Source organism: Bipolaris victoriae, assembly GCF_000527765.1.
Source record: "Bipolaris victoriae FI3 unplaced genomic scaffold scaffold_30, whole genome shotgun sequence".
NCBI lineage: Eukaryota > Fungi > Ascomycota > Dothideomycetes > Pleosporales > Pleosporaceae > Bipolaris > Bipolaris victoriae.
This window is the reverse complement of record NW_014575362.1, coordinates 7,734-25,836: the sequence shown is the minus strand read 5'-3', so window position 1 is coordinate 25,836 and position 18,103 is coordinate 7,734. Positions and strand designations below refer to the sequence as shown.

General features: G+C 51.0%; 6 protein-coding genes across 6 annotated transcripts; 2 read left to right on the top strand and 4 right to left on the bottom strand.

The window, feature by feature from the left end:
- Positions 1-3,439: 3,439 nt before the first annotated feature.
- On the bottom strand, positions 3,440-4,281 carry COCVIDRAFT_36567 (hypothetical protein; the record flags this gene model as incomplete). Its single annotated transcript, XM_014702462.1, has 5 exons — positions 3,440-3,608; positions 3,744-3,845; positions 3,905-3,974; positions 4,046-4,175; positions 4,255-4,281. The coding sequence occupies 5 exons, from the start codon at positions 4,279-4,281 to the stop codon at positions 3,440-3,442; spliced, it is 498 nt and encodes a 165-aa protein (XP_014557948.1).
- Positions 4,282-6,445: 2,164 nt separating this feature from the next.
- Positions 6,446-7,227, bottom strand: COCVIDRAFT_95831 (hypothetical protein; the record flags this gene model as incomplete). The annotated part of the gene is made up of 3 exons (XM_014702461.1): positions 6,446-6,776; positions 6,827-6,885; positions 6,991-7,227. The coding sequence occupies 3 exons, from the start codon at positions 7,225-7,227 to the stop codon at positions 6,446-6,448; spliced, it is 627 nt and encodes a 208-aa protein (XP_014557947.1).
- A 523-nt stretch (positions 7,228-7,750) lies between these two features.
- On the bottom strand, positions 7,751-10,691 carry COCVIDRAFT_36565 (hypothetical protein; the record flags this gene model as incomplete). Its single annotated transcript, XM_014702460.1, has 5 exons — positions 7,751-7,807; positions 7,909-8,166; positions 8,218-8,356; positions 9,042-9,046; positions 9,513-10,691. 5 exons carry the CDS (start codon positions 10,689-10,691, stop codon positions 7,751-7,753), a joined length of 1,638 nt encoding a protein of 545 aa, XP_014557946.1.
- Positions 10,692-11,178: 487 nt separating this feature from the next.
- COCVIDRAFT_25436 (hypothetical protein) lies at positions 11,179-12,531 on the top strand (the record flags this gene model as incomplete). The annotated part of the gene is made up of 1 exon (XM_014702435.1): positions 11,179-12,531. One exon carries the CDS (start codon positions 11,179-11,181, stop codon positions 12,529-12,531), a length of 1,353 nt encoding a protein of 450 aa, XP_014557921.1.
- A 382-nt stretch (positions 12,532-12,913) lies between these two features.
- On the bottom strand, positions 12,914-13,726 carry COCVIDRAFT_36563 (hypothetical protein; the record flags this gene model as incomplete). The annotated part of the gene is made up of 6 exons (XM_014702459.1): positions 12,914-13,230; positions 13,283-13,392; positions 13,441-13,479; positions 13,526-13,546; positions 13,602-13,627; positions 13,682-13,726. The coding sequence occupies 6 exons, from the start codon at positions 13,724-13,726 to the stop codon at positions 12,914-12,916; spliced, it is 558 nt and encodes a 185-aa protein (XP_014557945.1).
- Positions 13,727-14,295: 569 nt separating this feature from the next.
- On the top strand, positions 14,296-15,068 carry COCVIDRAFT_25434 (hypothetical protein; the record flags this gene model as incomplete). Its single annotated transcript, XM_014702434.1, has 4 exons — positions 14,296-14,307; positions 14,440-14,835; positions 14,897-14,968; positions 15,039-15,068. The coding sequence occupies 4 exons, from the start codon at positions 14,296-14,298 to the stop codon at positions 15,066-15,068; spliced, it is 510 nt and encodes a 169-aa protein (XP_014557920.1).
- Between the last annotated feature and the right edge of the window lie 3,035 nt (positions 15,069-18,103).

The window sequence follows — 18,103 nt, the reverse complement described above, 5'->3', positions numbered from 1 at the left end:
GTATTTCCGAAGAGATGAACAGCGCGCTTAAGATGTCGCGCAGTGGATCGGCCAAGATCGCCCATCGTGACAAAGCTGATGGCATCGTTGCTTTGTGGGCTCTGCCGTGTTGACGCGTGTGGCACAGGTTGAAATTGCCCCTGTATTTTTCTTCGGTTTGCACTGTGGTGCGGTGTTGGAGGCAGGTGCTAGGGGATGCGGGTGTGCGTAGACAAAGCTGGCATGGCGTTGCCATTACTGTTAGCTGCACAAACAAAGGACGGCAATCTTCTTCTTCTTACGCTGCCAACGCAATTGTTGTTTGGTGTAGTAGCAACACGCTGTTCAAAAGAACAACAGACAGTCAATGTCAGTCTATTAGCGGCTCTTGGGCCTGCATAGCTGGCCACTGTATACATGTCCAGTGAGGGGCGCCTGTGTATACACGCCGAAATCCTTCGGATGATGCCGCCGCCGCCGCGCCCACCTCGGGGAAGGGCCTCATGAGGTACCAGACAATGGCCCCGATAATGGGTGACTACAGCGACCCAGCGTTATGGCAAGGACGTCTGATCCCAAGGGCTCGAGGACGCCACAGATGCTGATCGGTGAGCAAAACCTGGAGTGAAACACAAGATTGAGGACAGGGGTGCTGGAAAAAGCGATATATGCATCCGCCAGAAGAACTGCACACAGTCCCACCTGAGGAAAGCCGCTATGTGCAATCAAAAAAATAAAGACAAGAGTTGGTTGGGTTAGGCTTTAGGCGTACCTCGAGTAGTTGCGACGGCTTCTTGTCCATATCCGCGACAGTTTTGTGATGTCATGCTATCAGCCCGTCTGGCGGTCCGGGTAAGCGATTCCCTAATGCACGTCACACACATTGCAGGGTTAGCCGCGCTACGTCCACTTAGTCATGGGCAGACTAGGGGAACTGCTCAAGACTGCCGTCAGGTGGGAACACATCCAAACAGGTTGGCCTATTCCTTACTTCTGCCCAGCCTGATTCCGTGGGGAAATGCGCGTCCTGCCCCCTCTGATGCTCTTTTCGTATGCGCGCCTTAAGGCCCTCCCTTACCCTGACACGCCGGATGACTTGTTGTCAACTTTAGGTCCAGCCTAATTTCCTGCTTGCATAGAGCAACTGCGTGGATACAATTAGTGTGTGTATAGGTGCATGGAGTCGCACATGTGCCTTCCAATGAATAGAGGCGGAGTTCAATCCGCCCTACCGCCAACTGGGATCATCGAGTTCGCCTCTCTTTTCAATTTCACCTCTTTGGGTTTTACACTACTTAAATCTATACTTGTCGTCTATGTCAGCTCGTCTCGGCACTATTCCATGTCGTTTGCAGGTCGGCAAGTTTCAACCTAAGCTGGCATGCCGCGGCTGCACCTCGAGCCCACTTGTCTAAGTATTACCAAGCTTGAGTGGGCGAAATCAGTCTCGACCGAGCTTCTATCGGCCAGAATAAATCGTTTATGGTAACCGAAAAAGGCCCACGGGGTAATACTTACAGTCCCGTAAGTCTTACAACGACGCGTCTGTGCAACTATCCGAACCCTTTACCGCTTGAGCGTAGGAGAGCACCCCAGGAAAACACCTATTCAATCTTGAATGAGAGAGGGTAAAAAAGTGGGTACACCTGGCGTATGACTATGGCTGACATTTATTTAGGAAACTGTACCGTGCTAACATGCTCATGCGCAACTTCGACACTACTCCAGGAATTCACCAGGATTGGCATTATATCACGGATGATGACATGTAAGACTACTGGGATAAAAAATATGGCGCTCACCAAAGACACTCTCGTGACAATACTTCCCAGGATGGTGGACGATGCGATGTCGCGAGTCATGTCAACTCTCCCTATCAAACTCCATCAACACACCAAACTAGCGGCGCGATACCTATACTAAGTATGATTAGTGCGAAAAGTGTTGTTTTATAAACGCGGATATATCTGGAAAGTCTCCTTGACCGTCAGTTCCTGTCATCCTCGTCTGCGCCTGCCCCTGAGTCAACATCTACCTTACCAGCACATGTATCGCCGACCAAGAGATCCGAACCGCACGCATGTGGTCCTATGCCACCCAGAATGACATGATTGTCTCACTTCTTGACCATATTCGCCAGCGCTCTAACCCAACTGGTGGATTTCAAGCACACTCGACGCGCCTTGCAACGATCCTCGAATTTGTCGCAGCGGTTCCGCACAGAACCATGTCGCAAAGCACTTTTTAGACATAGCAGTATACAGAAGTTCGAAACGATAAAGTCAACCCCAACAGTGCGCCGCACCGGGTACCCCATCGGGTACCCCAACCGAACCCCCACACGGGAAGGAACAAAGAACGGAAATAGAGAGCATGCCTAGAAATTCATCTTTATCGGGCATTTTCATTCGCCGAGTAAAGAAAGTAGAACCACATGTCATACGAGTGTTCGGGGATAAGAAAGGAGAGATAGGGCGTAAGCGAGGCTGCTCGCACGCATTCTCATTGATGCCTACTCGAGACTAAGGAGCTTACCCGACAGGCATCCATCTTTCACCGGCTGCACTGCGCTGCCCAGCATTGCCAGAAACAGTGCAGAATTCCGCTGCTTATGGCGCTAGCCGCGCGTCAACTGACTGCTTCGGCGCACATATTTGCCCGTATGAGGAGGTGCAAAAGAAACGTGTATCGACGCGCAATCGAGCGATATATGGCGCCATTATGGCGGAAGATTGTAAGCAGAGCAGCATATTGATCAAGGTGGGATAGCCCCTTCGTATCCGGAATGCGAGAAGGTAAAGGGCATTGCGTGACTGAATGCATGGCCGAGTATGATTCATAATTCGTGCTGAGCGGAGAGATACGGCGCTATCGAGCGACTCCAAGCTTTGTATACCATCTCACGACTATGTTGAAACGAGAGATGGGAAATCAATATTCGACAGACTAAGAGCAGCCTCTACACCTTACAAAACTTTCTCCAGACTATAGTCAAGACTATCACTGATTTTCTATGGTGAAATTGCTTTTTTTCGGTTACCAACTTTTCTATCCTCTTTTCTACAATACGCCCGAAATTCCTTTGACAAACAACTGGATAGGAAGCAAGCGAGATGCGAGATCAGCGCTAGCTATGCATAAAAGAGATATTCAAACACAAGGGCAAAAAAAATATGTAAAACAGACGCAATAATACATCGTAGAAAGGGAAAAGGAGCCAACTCAATTCAAGACTTAGAAGGAAAAAAAAGAAATATAATATCCATTATCTTCCCGCAAAACAAAAGGACCATGAGGAACAAAACTCCAACACCTTCTATACCCAGAAAACAACCAAGAAAACTCCAACACTCTCATCCTCCCCACTCAAAAAAAGCAAAGAAAAAAACGCCTACAACACCAATTCCCCAACCCCCACCCATCATCACGCCCACCCTCCCGTCTCCTCAAACACCCCCATTCACCTCGCAGGTGGCTGCACCCAATGCCTCAACATCTGCGCAACCGCCCAATTCCACTCATTCACAAACGCCTCCGTCAGCTGCGTAACCTGCTCTGCCGTCGGTGCGTGTCCACCCCACATGGCTGGCTGCGAAGCCTGGTAGCGCGCGTAGTATGGGATGAGTTGGCTTTTTTCCCCAGTTAGCAAAGTAGTCGTTTGCTGAGTTTACGGGCCTTGAGAAATGAAGGGAATGGGGGGGAGGTGAAAGGGAAGAGAGAGGAGGGGAAGGGCAAGGTGGTAAGGAGAGAGAGAAGGGACGCACTCGGCTTGTATTTTACTGAGAACGAGCCAGCATAGGTTCCAGGAGCGGTTACTGGCTGGGTCGGTGTAGACGCGGCGTTTGGCTTCGTCGAGGCAGTTTGAACTGTTTTTTTTTCATTGTTAATCAATCTTTTTTTTCGAAATGCATGTTTGGCGAGTTACCTAAATGGATAGTTGCGAGTCAAGCCACGGAGTTCGGTTAGGAGGCTGTGAGAGTCGACGTAGTAGGACCCTAAGAATTGAGAGAAATTGGACGTTAATTTTATGATGCGTTTGGGAAAATTGGGGAACTTCCTGACTTACATGCTGATGTCATGGCTTCGCTACAGTCGGAGGTACCGAGGACTGCGAATGCTTTTTCGATGCGGCGGAGTTCAACTACGGTGTTTACTCGGTGGGCTCGCAAGGCCTGAATGTATTTTTCTTTCTCTGCCTGGGTGATGTTAGATGTATGAGAATAGTGATGTTACGGAGCAGGGCGGGAATGATGATTGGGGAGAATGATAGCGTACAATCGTGATTCTTTGAGTTGAAGACATTGTGAAAGACTTTGGCACGTAGTATATACGAGCTGGTGGGCTGTTGAATTCCTGAAGTTCGGTATCGGTTGAGTATCTGAGCCGATCTCGCATACAAGTTCTCTGAAGATGGTATTCGATGAGCGACACAAATTTCTTAAGGAATATATATGTCGAGTTCTGGGATACTGTTGTTCCTGTTTTGAGTGAGGCATGTGGAATAGGAAAATGAAGTCATTATATAAAGCTGTACCTAACCTTTTACCTTCCATTTGATGACGCCTAAGGCTGGTATCTTGCTGTGTGTAAGTTCAGCTGGAACAAGATAGATTCGGAAAGCCTCCACAACCAAGAGCAAAGGAGCGTTCTGTTTAACCAAGCCACATGGTCATGAAGCCACAAAATGTTCCCAAACCCCACAGCCCAGGATGATGGAACCAGCTAGGCAAGGTAAGTATGGAGGTATTCAGTAAGATGCTAATCTTCTTAAGACAAAAGTGGTCAGCTTCATCGCCTACAAACATCCATGCAATGAGATCTATGGGAACGGCCATGCTCCTGGTGAGTTGATAGGTTTGTTGATTGGCACCAACAGCCTTTTCCGGCGTCGAACAGAGATGCTATCGTCAGACTATGGGCAAGGATGAGTCGATCATGGACCTGGCGGGCCGGCAGATCCAAGCTCACGCGCCGTCATGATGGTCCCATACTTTTGGCACTCATGAATCAGATGCCAAGCTTATGTGCTAAGTGCTCATTCGTTGTATATTCGATATTCTCCGACATTTGTGTGCAAAATGGAGCCTTATTGGCCATAGTTTGGTGTTCCTCGAGTCAAAAATAATCCTGGCTGGAGGGATCAGAGACAAGCACCTATCGGCCAAGTTTCATTGTACGAGTTCGCAGCAGAATGACCAGCTGAAGGTACCAGTTTGCAGTTGTGTTAGTGAGCCTGGCGCAGGTGAATCGGAGAGTGCGATACACGCCCGGAAGTCTGGGTTTCCGACGTATATCTGGGAGGCCTGATGTCACGATCAGTAAATAAACCTGGAGTTTGGGTTTGAGGCTGAGGCTGATGGCGAAGCTGACGGTGCAAGGAATCAAGTTTGGGGAGGCTTCGGGACTGCCGCACAGTGGCTAGTAGTAATCTAGCGTGTGGCTCAGCGACTCTAACTCCAACTTCACTGCTGCTCCCCATCAATCGCCGGTCATTTTGAAGCTGCCCACATGGCCATGCGATATGTTTCTGAAGTCTCGTGAATGCGCTGATCAGTAAGGCATAACGGTGCGCTCCATGATGGGAAATTTTCTCTGCTCAAGACGAAACTGTACCATCGACCTTGCAGTTTACTAGCCACAATTGCGATCGCGACCCAAAACAATGTCATCCTTGCCAAGGGGAAATGTCTACGAGGCTGAAAGTGGGTGCGTCAGCAGTCTAACGTGAGAAAGAGCCTCCACACTGGCGAGTCAGTACGCCCACAAAATACAACGGGATGATGCAATACCAACAGCCTTGTCTGGGTCATACCCAGAAGTTGATTGGACATATGGTACCAAGCTTTCAATGATCGCCTACTAGAGGATATGCTTCTTATGGCTCACATCATCGACGGGCCCATGACATGGTCAGCCAGTGCTAGGTTCGGAAGGAGACATTTCCAGGAAGGGATTCCAAAGATACTAGAATGGGAATGTTTGGTCACGTAGTCGTCTGCAGCTGAGAGACTGCAAGCTTGACAACGACGTCAAAACGCTCAAAGCGCACATTGGTCATGAATGATGGCTGGCCACACCTCCGCCCCTGTCCAACAGAGGATCTGGATACCCTATGCTACTCAAGCCTAGAACAAGGATTTGCATCCTCTTCAGCTGGAGCATTTTTGGGTCGCCTTGTTTTGTGAAGAATCAGTGATGCCCATCATCATCTTCATTCGCGCTCACACTTGTTTCAGAATCAGAGCATGGCTCAAGTGAGTTACTTTCCTCGCACTTCCAGATATCTAAAATTGTCAGCTCAACTATTTCTATCCCTCTTGTTGATGCAAAATAGGAAGACGCATTGACTCGTAAAGATTCATGTTGATTGATTCTTTTACATCAGTGGGCAGGCAGTCTTTCGACTCTGCAATGCCTTGGAAGTCATCATCCACCTCTCGTACCTAGACGCCTAGACTAAGGCACTCTATATGCTCAGCGCCATGATGGAGTTTACGATGTCGTTATCGTTCTCCTTGAGAGCCTTGACGGCCTTCTTTCGGGAGACGCTGGCTTGCTGCATGACGAGCTCGATGTCCTTGCCCTCGAGGCCAGAGTCGTCGATCTCCTCGTCGTCATCCTCCTCCTCTTCCTCCTCCTTCTTGTCCTCGACAGCCTTGCCCTTGCCGTGGTCGTGGTCGTGGTCGTGGTCGTGGCCAGCGTGGTCGTGGGACTGAGCCTCGGCTTGAGCGAGCTGCTGGGCGGCGGAAGCCTGGGCCTGGGAGTTCAAGTCCTCAATCTTGGCCTCACCGAAGATGCTGGTGCGGGGTCAGTAGGCGGGACGGCAATTGAGGGGCAGTAGACTAACATCCAGGTGTTGCTCGAGGGAGACTTGTAGACGTCAGGCTGGTTGATGACGAAGAGGATCTGGCTAGTTGTTAGCTCCAATTCCATCACAGCGGCTCTGCCCGCATCTCTGTTGTTTGACTGCGGGCTTCCACCATCAACACCAATTGGCTCGCGGGCACTCACGTTCTTCGGTCGGCGCAGGGTGACACGGGTGATGCCTTCGATGTGCTTCAGGCCGAGCTTGGCAATGGCCTTGCGAGCCTTCTTCTCGTTGCGAGAGTGGACAGCGACGGAGGAGCCCGCAGGCACGTTGACCTCACCCTCCTCAGCCTCGGACTCGTCGCTGGACTCATCCTCCTCGATCTGAGCGTTCTTCTTCTCGGGCTCGTCGGGGATTTCTTCGATGCGTGGGTTGGCCATTTTGTCGGTGTGTGGGTGACGAGACGTGGTGATGGTACTGGTGCTGCAATATCGAGGTCCGCCGGGTGGTGGTCGCAGCTTCCCCCAAAAATGATTTGTGGGCGGTTTAGCGCGGGCAGCTCCTCCCCCAAAAGTTCGCATATGACGATTGCCTACTACAACCGCTGCTACGGCTACTACAGCAATCACATTATCCTCGCATAGTCATTATTTCACAGAAACAAGCCAGTTCAAAGAGGGTATCAAATTGGCAATTCTAGTTGCAGTCTTTTGTGTGTTCATGAAATTGTGGATTGGACTCTCTTGCTACATGTAGAATGCATGCGAGAGCCGAGTAAACGTTTCCCATACCGAATTGCACCATGCCAAACATTGGACTTATTCACCCGAAGCCAGGTCTTGAATTTTTGAATGCCTTTGAGGGTCGCCTTCGGAATGCTCATGAAAAATGCACATCATGCCTCTCCGTCACCTGCATGCAGCGACCTCCACAACGCCTGTCTCCCGACAGCATCTAGAATACCTATGCCTTTGCGCTGGCGCGGATCTTGGCAAAGGTCTTCTGGACCTCGAAGCGGGCCTGTGTGTCTGTTAGCTATGCCATTTCCAGACTGCGCAAATTCCCCAGGACACAATCCAAATTACGACCGGTCACAGGGGGCAACGCCAGACGCAACGTACCTGCTTCCTCATCTTCATGACCTTGAAGCGCTCAAAGTCGTTCAGTCCCCGCCTCTTCTGCATGGCCGCACGCTTCTTTGCCCATGCGCTCTCGTCGAACTTTTGCTGGACCTTGTGCTCTTCCCACTTCTTTGCAACGTGACCAACACCGCTGGCGCGGGGAAGCTTGGGGATGACGATGGGTGTGAGGGAGAGTTTGGCAAGGGCGATCTCCTGGCGGGGAACGGGGGCCTTCTCGGAAGGACCATCGACGAGAACCTATGCTTCTGTGAGCGGCTGAATAGCAACCGAGTCCGCGGGTTTCCGTACACGCTTGTGGTCAATGATCTCGACAATGGCAGCCAGGCGACCCTCGTACTGGCCCTCGTTGAAGAGGACCACACGGCCGACCTCGACCAGCCTCCAGGCACTCGTTGTGATTTCGGCGTCACCCATTTCGTCGGTTGTGCTGCGAATGAATGTTAGACAATGAAGCGAGTATGGTGCAGCGTCGAGAGGCGTACTGGTCGGAAATTAGGTCGTTGTGTGATGTTCTGTTCGGAATGTAGAGACAATGCGATCGAAAATCCAAGTGCGGTGCCGGGGCCGTGCACAAGCGAAGCCCGGCTTGGCGCTAGCAGAAAAACGCAACCGCGACCGCGACTTATTTCTTTACATCTTGGCCTCACAAACACCAGCAACATCAACGCCCGCCTGCAGTCTTCTGCGATGCACTCGCTGCATCTGTGCTATGCGCATAGACAGAGCGCTTCTGACGGATGAGGGTTGATGCGCCTTCCCGGCTACGGACACATCTACTCATTCCTCTGCAAACTGGCTGCAGCTGCAGCTTAGCTCGATAGCTCCACTGGTACGTCTCCATCCTCCGCAATTTTCCTCGCCCTCCAAGGATGACATAATTTGCGATTGAGCCCGTCGTCGGAGACCCTCGCCGGGGTCTCTTAACGGCGGCGGGTTTATGATATTCAATTTCTTACATATTCTGAGTTTGCTTCACACACCCAGCTTATCATGTCGATGCTCTATGGAGGACCTTTGCTAACTGTGAAAAGATTTTAAGCACATTCCCACTCATAGCTCATGGGTCTACGACTTGGTTTTGCATTGTGATGTAGCATAAGAGGTTTGCTCACTTACTCTGAAGCCACCAGTATATTTCATCCAAGGTCAGTCCAGCTTTACTTGCATCATCATGCGCCCCCCTTCCAATGATTACAACATGCAATAGATAGTAGATGATTACGATGATTACTACTTTATCACCAAGATCACTGAGGAAGATTTCAATCACGCTTTTGCTTGATATGGCTTTGTCTTGGTGCAAATAGCTAACAAGCTTGCAGATTTATCAAATGCGAAGCTTGGGTCTTGGATCCCATTCGTGGAATAGCATCTACCGACACTGTCAACGGTCCCATATCAAATAGTATGGAGCAACGTGACATGTTCACTGTAGACTAGAGATATTTCCCATCGCGGGATGTCTTCGCTATGTACATGTGCCAATAGTAGATTACAAAGGTAGGCGCAAGATTGACCTTGGATGGGTCATTCATACTCATCAGTTAGCTAGAAGTATAGTAACTAGCTTATCCATCAATCACGTTTCCCTCAACCATCCTCTGCTCAGGTGTTCCTCCTCTCCTCCGTGTGATCTTTCTCCCATAGTTGCGGTAGAGATTCATCAACAGCTCTCTCACTACAGGATGGAATACTGTTCTTGCGTCAAACTTGCTTCCACTATATGGAAACGCTACGATTTTCCTCCAGTCGGCATTGTCCTCGAAGTAGAATTCCAAATCGAACGCGTCTGCTTTCTTGAGCATGTCTTTGAGCACTTCCCCTTTGTGACCGTTGATGTCTGCCCATGCCCAAAGAGCGGGATTGTAGAAGTCGAGGGTACCTGATGCCTCTGTTGCAAGGATCTGCGCATTGAACAACAGATGTCGAAGAGTATTCAAGTCACAGTCGCAGTCTATAACCGCATACTGCAACATCTCCGTTGTAATACCCTTTGGCACGCCCAAAAGCACCGCCAGAGCCGCAACTGCATGCTCATTGCCCTCTCTAATAGCTTCTCGAATACCCGCTTTTGCCACCTCACCGGCCATACTACCCTCCCAATCAATCTCACCGTTCAAACTCACTAGGACATACAGCAACGACGCCTTGTCCTCTGTCCACGGCCCATGCAGCAATTTCTCAGGAATACTGAAACCACGTGCAAACCCCAAATACGGGATCTTGGTAAACATGTACGGCAACAGTCCGTCAAAGTATGATACATCAGGTATAGTAACGCCAGTGGCTGCCCACGCTTTCCCGCGCAATTTGACCATGGCCTCGTGCGCGCGCTGCACGTAGGCTAGGAAGAACTCATAGGTGAAGAAGCGGCAGGATAGAATATCCGATTGCAGTGCTGGGTCGCTGGTCACTTTCCGGTCCCGATAGTTCGTGCGGTGATCGACTGTGTGGTAAAAAGAGCGCATTGTAAACTCCATGGTGATTGCGCGTGAGGATAGTTTTTTGCCTAGAGAAGGAGAGCATTGCGGGAGGGCAATGTTCATGCTGTGTAGGAATATCATTTCCAGCAATTCGACGGGAAGGCCTTCGAGTGTTGGCATGGCGGGCGTTGCAACTTTAACTTTGCTTTTGGTTTTTGGTTTCTTTGGCCGTTTTGGTTGAGAAGTAGTTGTAGAAGTAGGTGCGGAGGATGCCTGTATAAGTGCTGCGGGTAAATGCTTTCGTTTCTTGCCGCGTACGATGATGGGTGTAAGATCCATTGGTCTTTTTGTAGGCGCCGCGTCACCAGTAGGCACCAGCATATCGGCATGCATGTAGTAGATGGATCGGGAAAGGTCCGCTGCGATCAAGACTATAGGTGGTGCGCCTCACCTGGTGCGTGCACTGGTGTGGCTTTGCCGCGGCGTTGTTCCTGGCTAGCGTGGATCGTGTTTCCGCTGTTCTTCCTGTCGCGCAAACAAAAGACGTTCAACACAGCCTAGCGACGATACGCGCACTCGCAGCGCCCTCGATCGGAAGAGAAGTAGAAGATTTAGGGAAAAGAGTCGGAAAAAATGCAGGTCCACGCTGTACCAGATTCGGAGCGCGCGTTTGATTCGACAGGGAGGAAGCTGCCCTGGGCGTATGAGTTTGCGGAGTAAGTCTTTCTTTCGCTGTCTTTGTCCAGTGTGGATTGTTTGATACTGGAAAGCGCGTCATTGAAGAAGCCTAGACATATCAGTCTACTTTTCCTCGCTATGTTCGCATATGGAAGACCTGGAACGGGAAGATGCTGTAATTAAGCGCACGCGGCTGACACCAGACCTCAACAGCTCAGACCAAAACCAACGTCGTCTTCCCGAAGAAAAAGGTCCCTTTGGAAAAGCACGGAAACGCGGAACTTCACGAGCAAAAACGCCCTTGGGCGCCAACCAAGCGGCCGACGAAGCGAAACTACTCAACCAACGCGCAATCGATGACATATTTGGTCGGTACAAGGCAGAAGAGGACAAGAGGCGCTCAGTATCATCGCGTCCTATTGCCGCGCTTCCCCCATCCGGTTCAGTACCCAACTTGATAGACGCGAGCAATGGACTTAACAATTCCTTTGCCGCCGGTCCATCAACAAACTCGGCCTTCATACAAGAACCAAAGGAAGTAATACTCTATGGCTACGGCAGCGATGCACAATGGGCAGCGATATCACACTACGAAAAGGTCTCCAACGGTCTCATTTACGAAGAATACGACCGTGAGCCCTACAACCCAAAGTTCGGATACACGTTTACTTCGCAACGGGCGTCGCATTACCGGTCGCTAAGCAAGGCATCTCTGAGAAAAATAAATGAATTCGTCGGTGGCGACCATTGGATCAAAGTGACATTCGACAGCGCCGAAGCAGCAGAGCGCGCATGCCACTACAGCCCCAAAAATATCCAGGGCTACACCGTCTACGCCGAAATGTACAGAGGAACCGGCCCTCAAGGCGGCGACCGCCCCATCCGAGCAGAACCAGGAAATTATTCGCAAGTCACCTCTCCAAACACCATCTCCTCAGGTACCATTGGCCCCCGCGGCATCAGCACATCGCAATCCTCTGCCACCGCCTCGTCCGCCACAGCAACCGCCTCGCAACCCACAGGATTACTAGCACTAAACGGATACCGCGGTCCAAACGACATCCCGGCCTTCATGCGCAGCACAGCCGGCTCCTTCCCCTCGCACCTCGATGACATGCCTGTGGAACCCGAAAGAGAAGAACACCGAGTCCTCGATCCAAACACCATTCCCGCACGCAGTATAACTACCGCGCTGAACCCCCGCTCCCAACGTGCGACACTGCGTCTTAAAGGCGCAAACGTCAAGCCCGCTATCTTTCTGCCGCAGGAAAAGGCGTTTCTCCCCGCGAAACCGCGCTGGCAGCAGACGGTGGGCTCACTGCCGATGATTGGGTGGGTGTTTGGGTCTGGTCAGGGCATTATTGGCGATCAGGTGCCGAGGAAAGAGGATGGTAGCTTTGATGCAAATGGGGCGAGTTTGTACTGGCGAATGTGGTATGCGGTGGATAGTTGCTTTGGAAGTGATTTCTGTGGAGTGAGGGATGCAGAGTACGACGACTAAATCGGGCGGAGGACAAGGACAAGAAGGATGAGATGGACAATGGATAGGACCTGGCGGACTGGTAAACATGAGCATTGGGTGGCGTTTTGGGCGCTTGCACAAGCGCATTTCTTTTCCTATATTCCAATGAGCGCCAGCCTGAGCAGATTGACGATGCAGCATCGAGCCATTTAAAGTATGCCGCACAAAGTGGTGTGCAAAATGTAATATTATTTCAAGAGCTAACGCCAACGCCCGGAAGATTAAATCTAACACGCGTGTGACCATCATGCTTTCATGTCCGTATTCAGTCAACCCCCATAGCAAGGGCAAATATGCCACATGCCTCGTACACTCTTCTCCTCCATCCCCTGGCAGCCTCATTCTTGTCGTATTAGTGCGCCTAGACATATTGGCTCAACCATCGGATGCCCTCGCCGTATCCCTGCCTCATGACGACACTGCACATGAAGACTTCAACGGGTCGGATACCCTCGAGAGGCACCTTGCCCTTGCCGGTTGTCTGGTATAGACCGAGCACAGAGCGGAGCTGGTCCTCGGAGACGGCGTCGGGGTGGTCAATCTTGTTACCAAGAATGACAAAAGGAGTGTTCTTGAGCTCTTCCATGGCGAGGAGAGCGTCGAGCTCGGCTTTCGACTCGGTAAGACGCTCATGGTCCTTGGCATCGACGAGGAAGACGATGCCGGAGACTTCGGGGACTAAAGACGAGTCAATGCGGTGTGCAAGGATTGTAAAATCTGGTAGGCGTACAGTAGTCACGCCACAATCGTCGGGCTTGCGCGTGGCCTCCAAGGTCAAAGGTTGTGAACTTGACGTTTCCTATCGAGAGCTCCTCGGAGGTGGGGTGCAGGGTTGGCTGGCTAGAGGGATGTTAGCTAGCGGCGAGAGAAGGACCGTGGTTCACGTACAGAACAGCAACCCTGTCGTTCTTGAGCATATGCAGCAGCCTAGATGCGTTAGTCGAATCGCGCGCGCCCAGTTCGGTTGCCATACGTGGTCTTTCCAGCATTGTCACTACATCAGAGTTAGCTATGGGCGTCTGGATTTGAATGTGTGTGGGAATGCGCACAGTCCGAGGAAGAGGAGCTTGGCATGCTGTACATATGTTAGCCTCAGTCTGATGATCGTGTCCACAGCGCTCATGCCTACCTTGTTCATAAGTCCAAGCGAGGACAGAACATCCCAAACTATCATGCCATGTCAGCGTCTATTCATTCGGGTCCTCGGCGATCGAATTGTGGATAGAAAGGCGTATGTGTTGTATGTGGGGGGTAAGGTATCGATGCGCATGTGACAAGGCCGACGTAGCCATGTTATGAGAACTTTGGAGGTTCTCAAGGGAAGAGTGCGAATAGAACAGGCTCATCGTATATCTGTAGCGCTATATCTTCGCCGTTGATGCCGCATATGTAGACATGGCTTTCGTCGGGCTTCATCCGTAACGGGAGAGACAAATGGTAAACTTACACCTGGCGCAAGGTCAGCAGGGGTAAATGAAGTGACAGCATAGCCACTCACCAATCAATAATCCACATGATTGCAATATAGACTTAAGCGGAGACTATGAGTGGAAAGTGCAGCAGGGTGGCGTCGGGTGTGGATGGGAGAAGTAAACTTGGGGAAGATGGCCACCATGGAGGGCGGAAGTGAGCGGTGGTCCGGGCGCCGGTTTCTTGGCGGCTCTGTTCCGAGCTCTCGCGAAGAACTTGGACTTGCACCCTCACGAAACAGAAACCACCGCATTCCCGTCTAAATCCATCACAATGGCCGTCGGAGTACGTCAGATTCCCTCCCAGAACCCTGTCGAAGCTGTTTCCAGCCCAATTGCTGTGCCGCCAGCGAAGCCCCGCCCGCAATGGCAGCCCCGAAGTGAATATCAAGAAAACTAACTTGTCCCCCTCCTACAGCGCAGCGCAGCCCTCAAGCTCGACTGGACCAAGCTCGCTACGCAGCTTGGTCTCAAGGGTCAAACCGCCGCTTCCCTCCAAGCCTTCAAGAAGCGCAACGACGATGCGCGCCGCAAGATCGCCGTCCTCTCGGAGCAGTCGCAGACTGTTGACTTCGCCTACTACCGCAGCATCCTCAAGAACCAGGCCGTCGTCGACGACATCGAGAAGCAGTTCAAGGCATTCAAGCCCCAGACGTACGATGTAGGAAGGCAGATCAAGGCCATTGAGGCTTTCGAGGCCCAGGCCGTCCAGAGCGCAGAGCAGACCAAGTCCGTCGTCGACAAGGAGTTGAGCGATCTCCAAAAGACCCTCAAGAACATCGAGGAGGCCAGGCCATTCTCTGATCTCACTGTTGTATGTGGACTCGGCTATGGATGAGTGGGGTGGACTATGTGTGTGCTGACGAATATCGCAGGACGAGGTTGCCGCTGCCCAGCCCGAGATTGACAAGCGCACCGAGCAGCTCGTCTCCAAGGGTCGCTGGGCCGTTCCTGGCTACAAGGCACGTTTTTGGAGCAATTGCCCTGATCTATGCATGAATACTAACAACCCCGCAGGAGAAGTTTGGCGATCTGTCCGTCCTCTAAACATCTTCTTTCCCTGTAGTCCAAGTGTACCCGATCTGGGTTGTATTATCTACGTATTTGTGAATAGTTCCAGAGAGTGGAAATGCAATCTAGATTCTGATCACATGTATTGGGGCTTGTACACGTGCATTTTCCTGCATCGTGCTAATGACACAAGTGATATGATGGAACTATTCCAACTTATATGCCTTTCACTAACCACTCCATTCCACATGAACTGTCTACAGTGATTCTGAAATTGGCACTTTGATCCATGTCAAAAATATCAAGAAACAGTGTGCTCCAAACTGGTACTTTCACCTTACCCTTATCCAAAAAATTCAAGCTAAACACATGAAAAAGCAATTAGAGCCATAGATCAAATTTGGTACACACAGTTGAGTAAATGAAGGATTATTCCAAACGCAAACATGGATACTTCAAAATCGAAATCACGCTTGTATCAGGACATAGACCTGACGGTTTTCAAATTAATGACGCTTAGCAGGATAGATGATGAAAAAATGAATGTTTTTCATACATGGAAATAAGCACATTAATACACACATCTACCATCCAAACACCGCTATTATTCTAGGCTGCTCGAAGCTTCGTTTCGCTGGTATCAGGATTCAAGACACATCTCTATGCGTAGCTTGGCTTCATATTCAATGTCTAACAGATCACTGACTTACTATCACTGCACCGTAACTCTAACACTGTGATCCCGAATATCTAGCGTTTTTAATTTGCCTATCCCCGCCTCCATGTTGCGAAAGAAAGCGATGGGGGGATAGTGTATGTAATTCACTGCCTTGGCTACACTTCGTACAGCAACTCGATAAGTTGGGGGACGGAAATGGGGTTGGGAGATAGCATTCGGCATGTAGCTAGTGATGGAAGGAGAATATAAAGATTGAACAAGTCTCGGCATACCATCTCCACCCTCACATTCCAATACCTCAGCGCTCCTGCATATCATACTACACCTCAATCCTGTCTTAACAAAAAGAATGCTTCATTCATCTACATGTCATTACCATCTACGTTTTTTTCCCTCCCTTCCCAGTCAAACCACCCCCTTATACCAATTACCTTTTTTATTATCCTCATACTCATAAATACATAATCTCATAAAGGAGTGTCGTTATCTAACCAAAAAAAAAAAGAAATCCCCCTCGAAACCCACCACCATTCTCTCCGCGCTTCATAAAGCCATTAACCCACCCCACACATCTCCATGTCCATCAACCTAACGTCATTTCCATCATTCCCATCATTTGATATTGCTCGGTGTTACAAAGCCAAAAACACCGCAAAAACCCCACCAAACAGCGCACCCAGCCCCGCCACCGACGACACAGCCGCAGCACCGGTGTAATCGGGGAGAGGAGGCGAAGTATGCGTGACGCTGTGGTTTCCGGGGGGAGAAGTGATTTGGGGCTGGCCGTCTGAGATTTGGGTTACGATGGGGGGAGTGGGCTTGGGCTTAGGCTTGGACTCGGGAGTGACGATGGGGGATGGGGGGAGAGAGCCTGGGGCGGAGGCTTGGGGTTGGCCGTCGGAGATTTGGGTGACGGGGGGTGGATGGGGTTTAACNGANCCTGGNGCNGANGCNTGGGGTTGGCCGTCGGAGATTTGGGTGACGGGGGGTGGATGGGGTGGAAGAGAGCCTGGGGCGGAAGCTTGGGGTTGGCCGTCTGAGATTTGAGTGACAGGGGGTGGATGGGGTTTAACGGAACCTGGAGCTGAAGCCTGGGGTTGGCCGTCGGAGATCTGAGTGACGGGGGGTGGATGAGCGGAACCCGGGGCGGAAGCTTGAGGCTGGCCGTCTGAGATTTGGGTTACTGCAGGCTCAGAGGCTTGGGGCTGGCCATCGGAGATTTGGGTGACGCCGGGGGGTTTAGTGTCGCTTTCGCCGTCGCTGTCGGTGACCATGACGGCCACGATGTTGATGGGGAGGCACTGTTCGCCTATGGATTGGCTGTAGAGGTTGTAGAATTCGCCGGACAGGCACTGGTAGAAGAGCGTGGAGCCCTTGAGGGACAGCGAGTTGTTGCTGCAGAGGCCAAAGCCGTCGACGTCGAGGGCGCCAGCTTGGACGGGGCCGTCGAACTGGAATCTGTGGGTTTTGTTAGCTGGTGTCGAGGAGTAAATGAGTAGGATGTTTGTCGAGACGTACTGGTAGTTGGAAGCAATGTATCCATCACGACCAGCTTGGTCCTTCAATGCACCGTCCTTGAGGGTCATTGTGAGGATACCATCAAGCTGGCGGCGAGCGAGAGCACGCTTCTTGTCCGCCCCAGGGGCCTTGACAGTGGTAATGGTGAATGCTCCATCAACCGAGGCCACACACTCTGAACCAGAAGCGGCCTGGGGGAGAGCAGTGACCGCAGCCACAAAGCCAGCAAAGATAAAAGACTTCATTTTTTGTTCAAAAGCAAAGCGCAGATACTACTACTAGTATCAAACACCGCGATTAATAGCGATAGTGAAGATAACGATAGAAGAAGTAGACTGATTGAACGAGGTATCAGTCACTCTGATGTGGGTAAGTCGTGAGAACGAAGGTGTGTGTGCGGAGATGATTTGAAAAGGACAAAAAAAAAGAGAAAGACAGCGAGAAACAAAGCAGTTTTATAGCCCGTTTTTTTTCTCTGATCAAATCCCAAATGCACACATCATCATCGACCATGTCTGATCCGGTATGACATGATCAACCGTCTCTCCCGCATTAGAGCAGCCGCGGCCAATTGCTCGCTTTCTACGCGTCTGCTTAGCGTCGACGCTTCTGATGCAGAGGAAAAGAAGATGGCTGAAGAGTGAGGAGGGATGGCTTGCATTCACCCGGCCCCTCAGTTCAATCCTTGACAGCCTTACTTGGATGCCGTCAACAACCGTTTTTTGTTCAAGCTTGAGCCACACAAAAAGGGCTGGGTGCACTCCGCGGTTGACAAACTGCTTGGGTCAGATGGTGAACCAGACTTCTCTTGCCAGATGGTTTCTATCCCTCGCATCTTTTCCCGAGGAGGGGAGGGGGCCAGTTATGCGTGCGA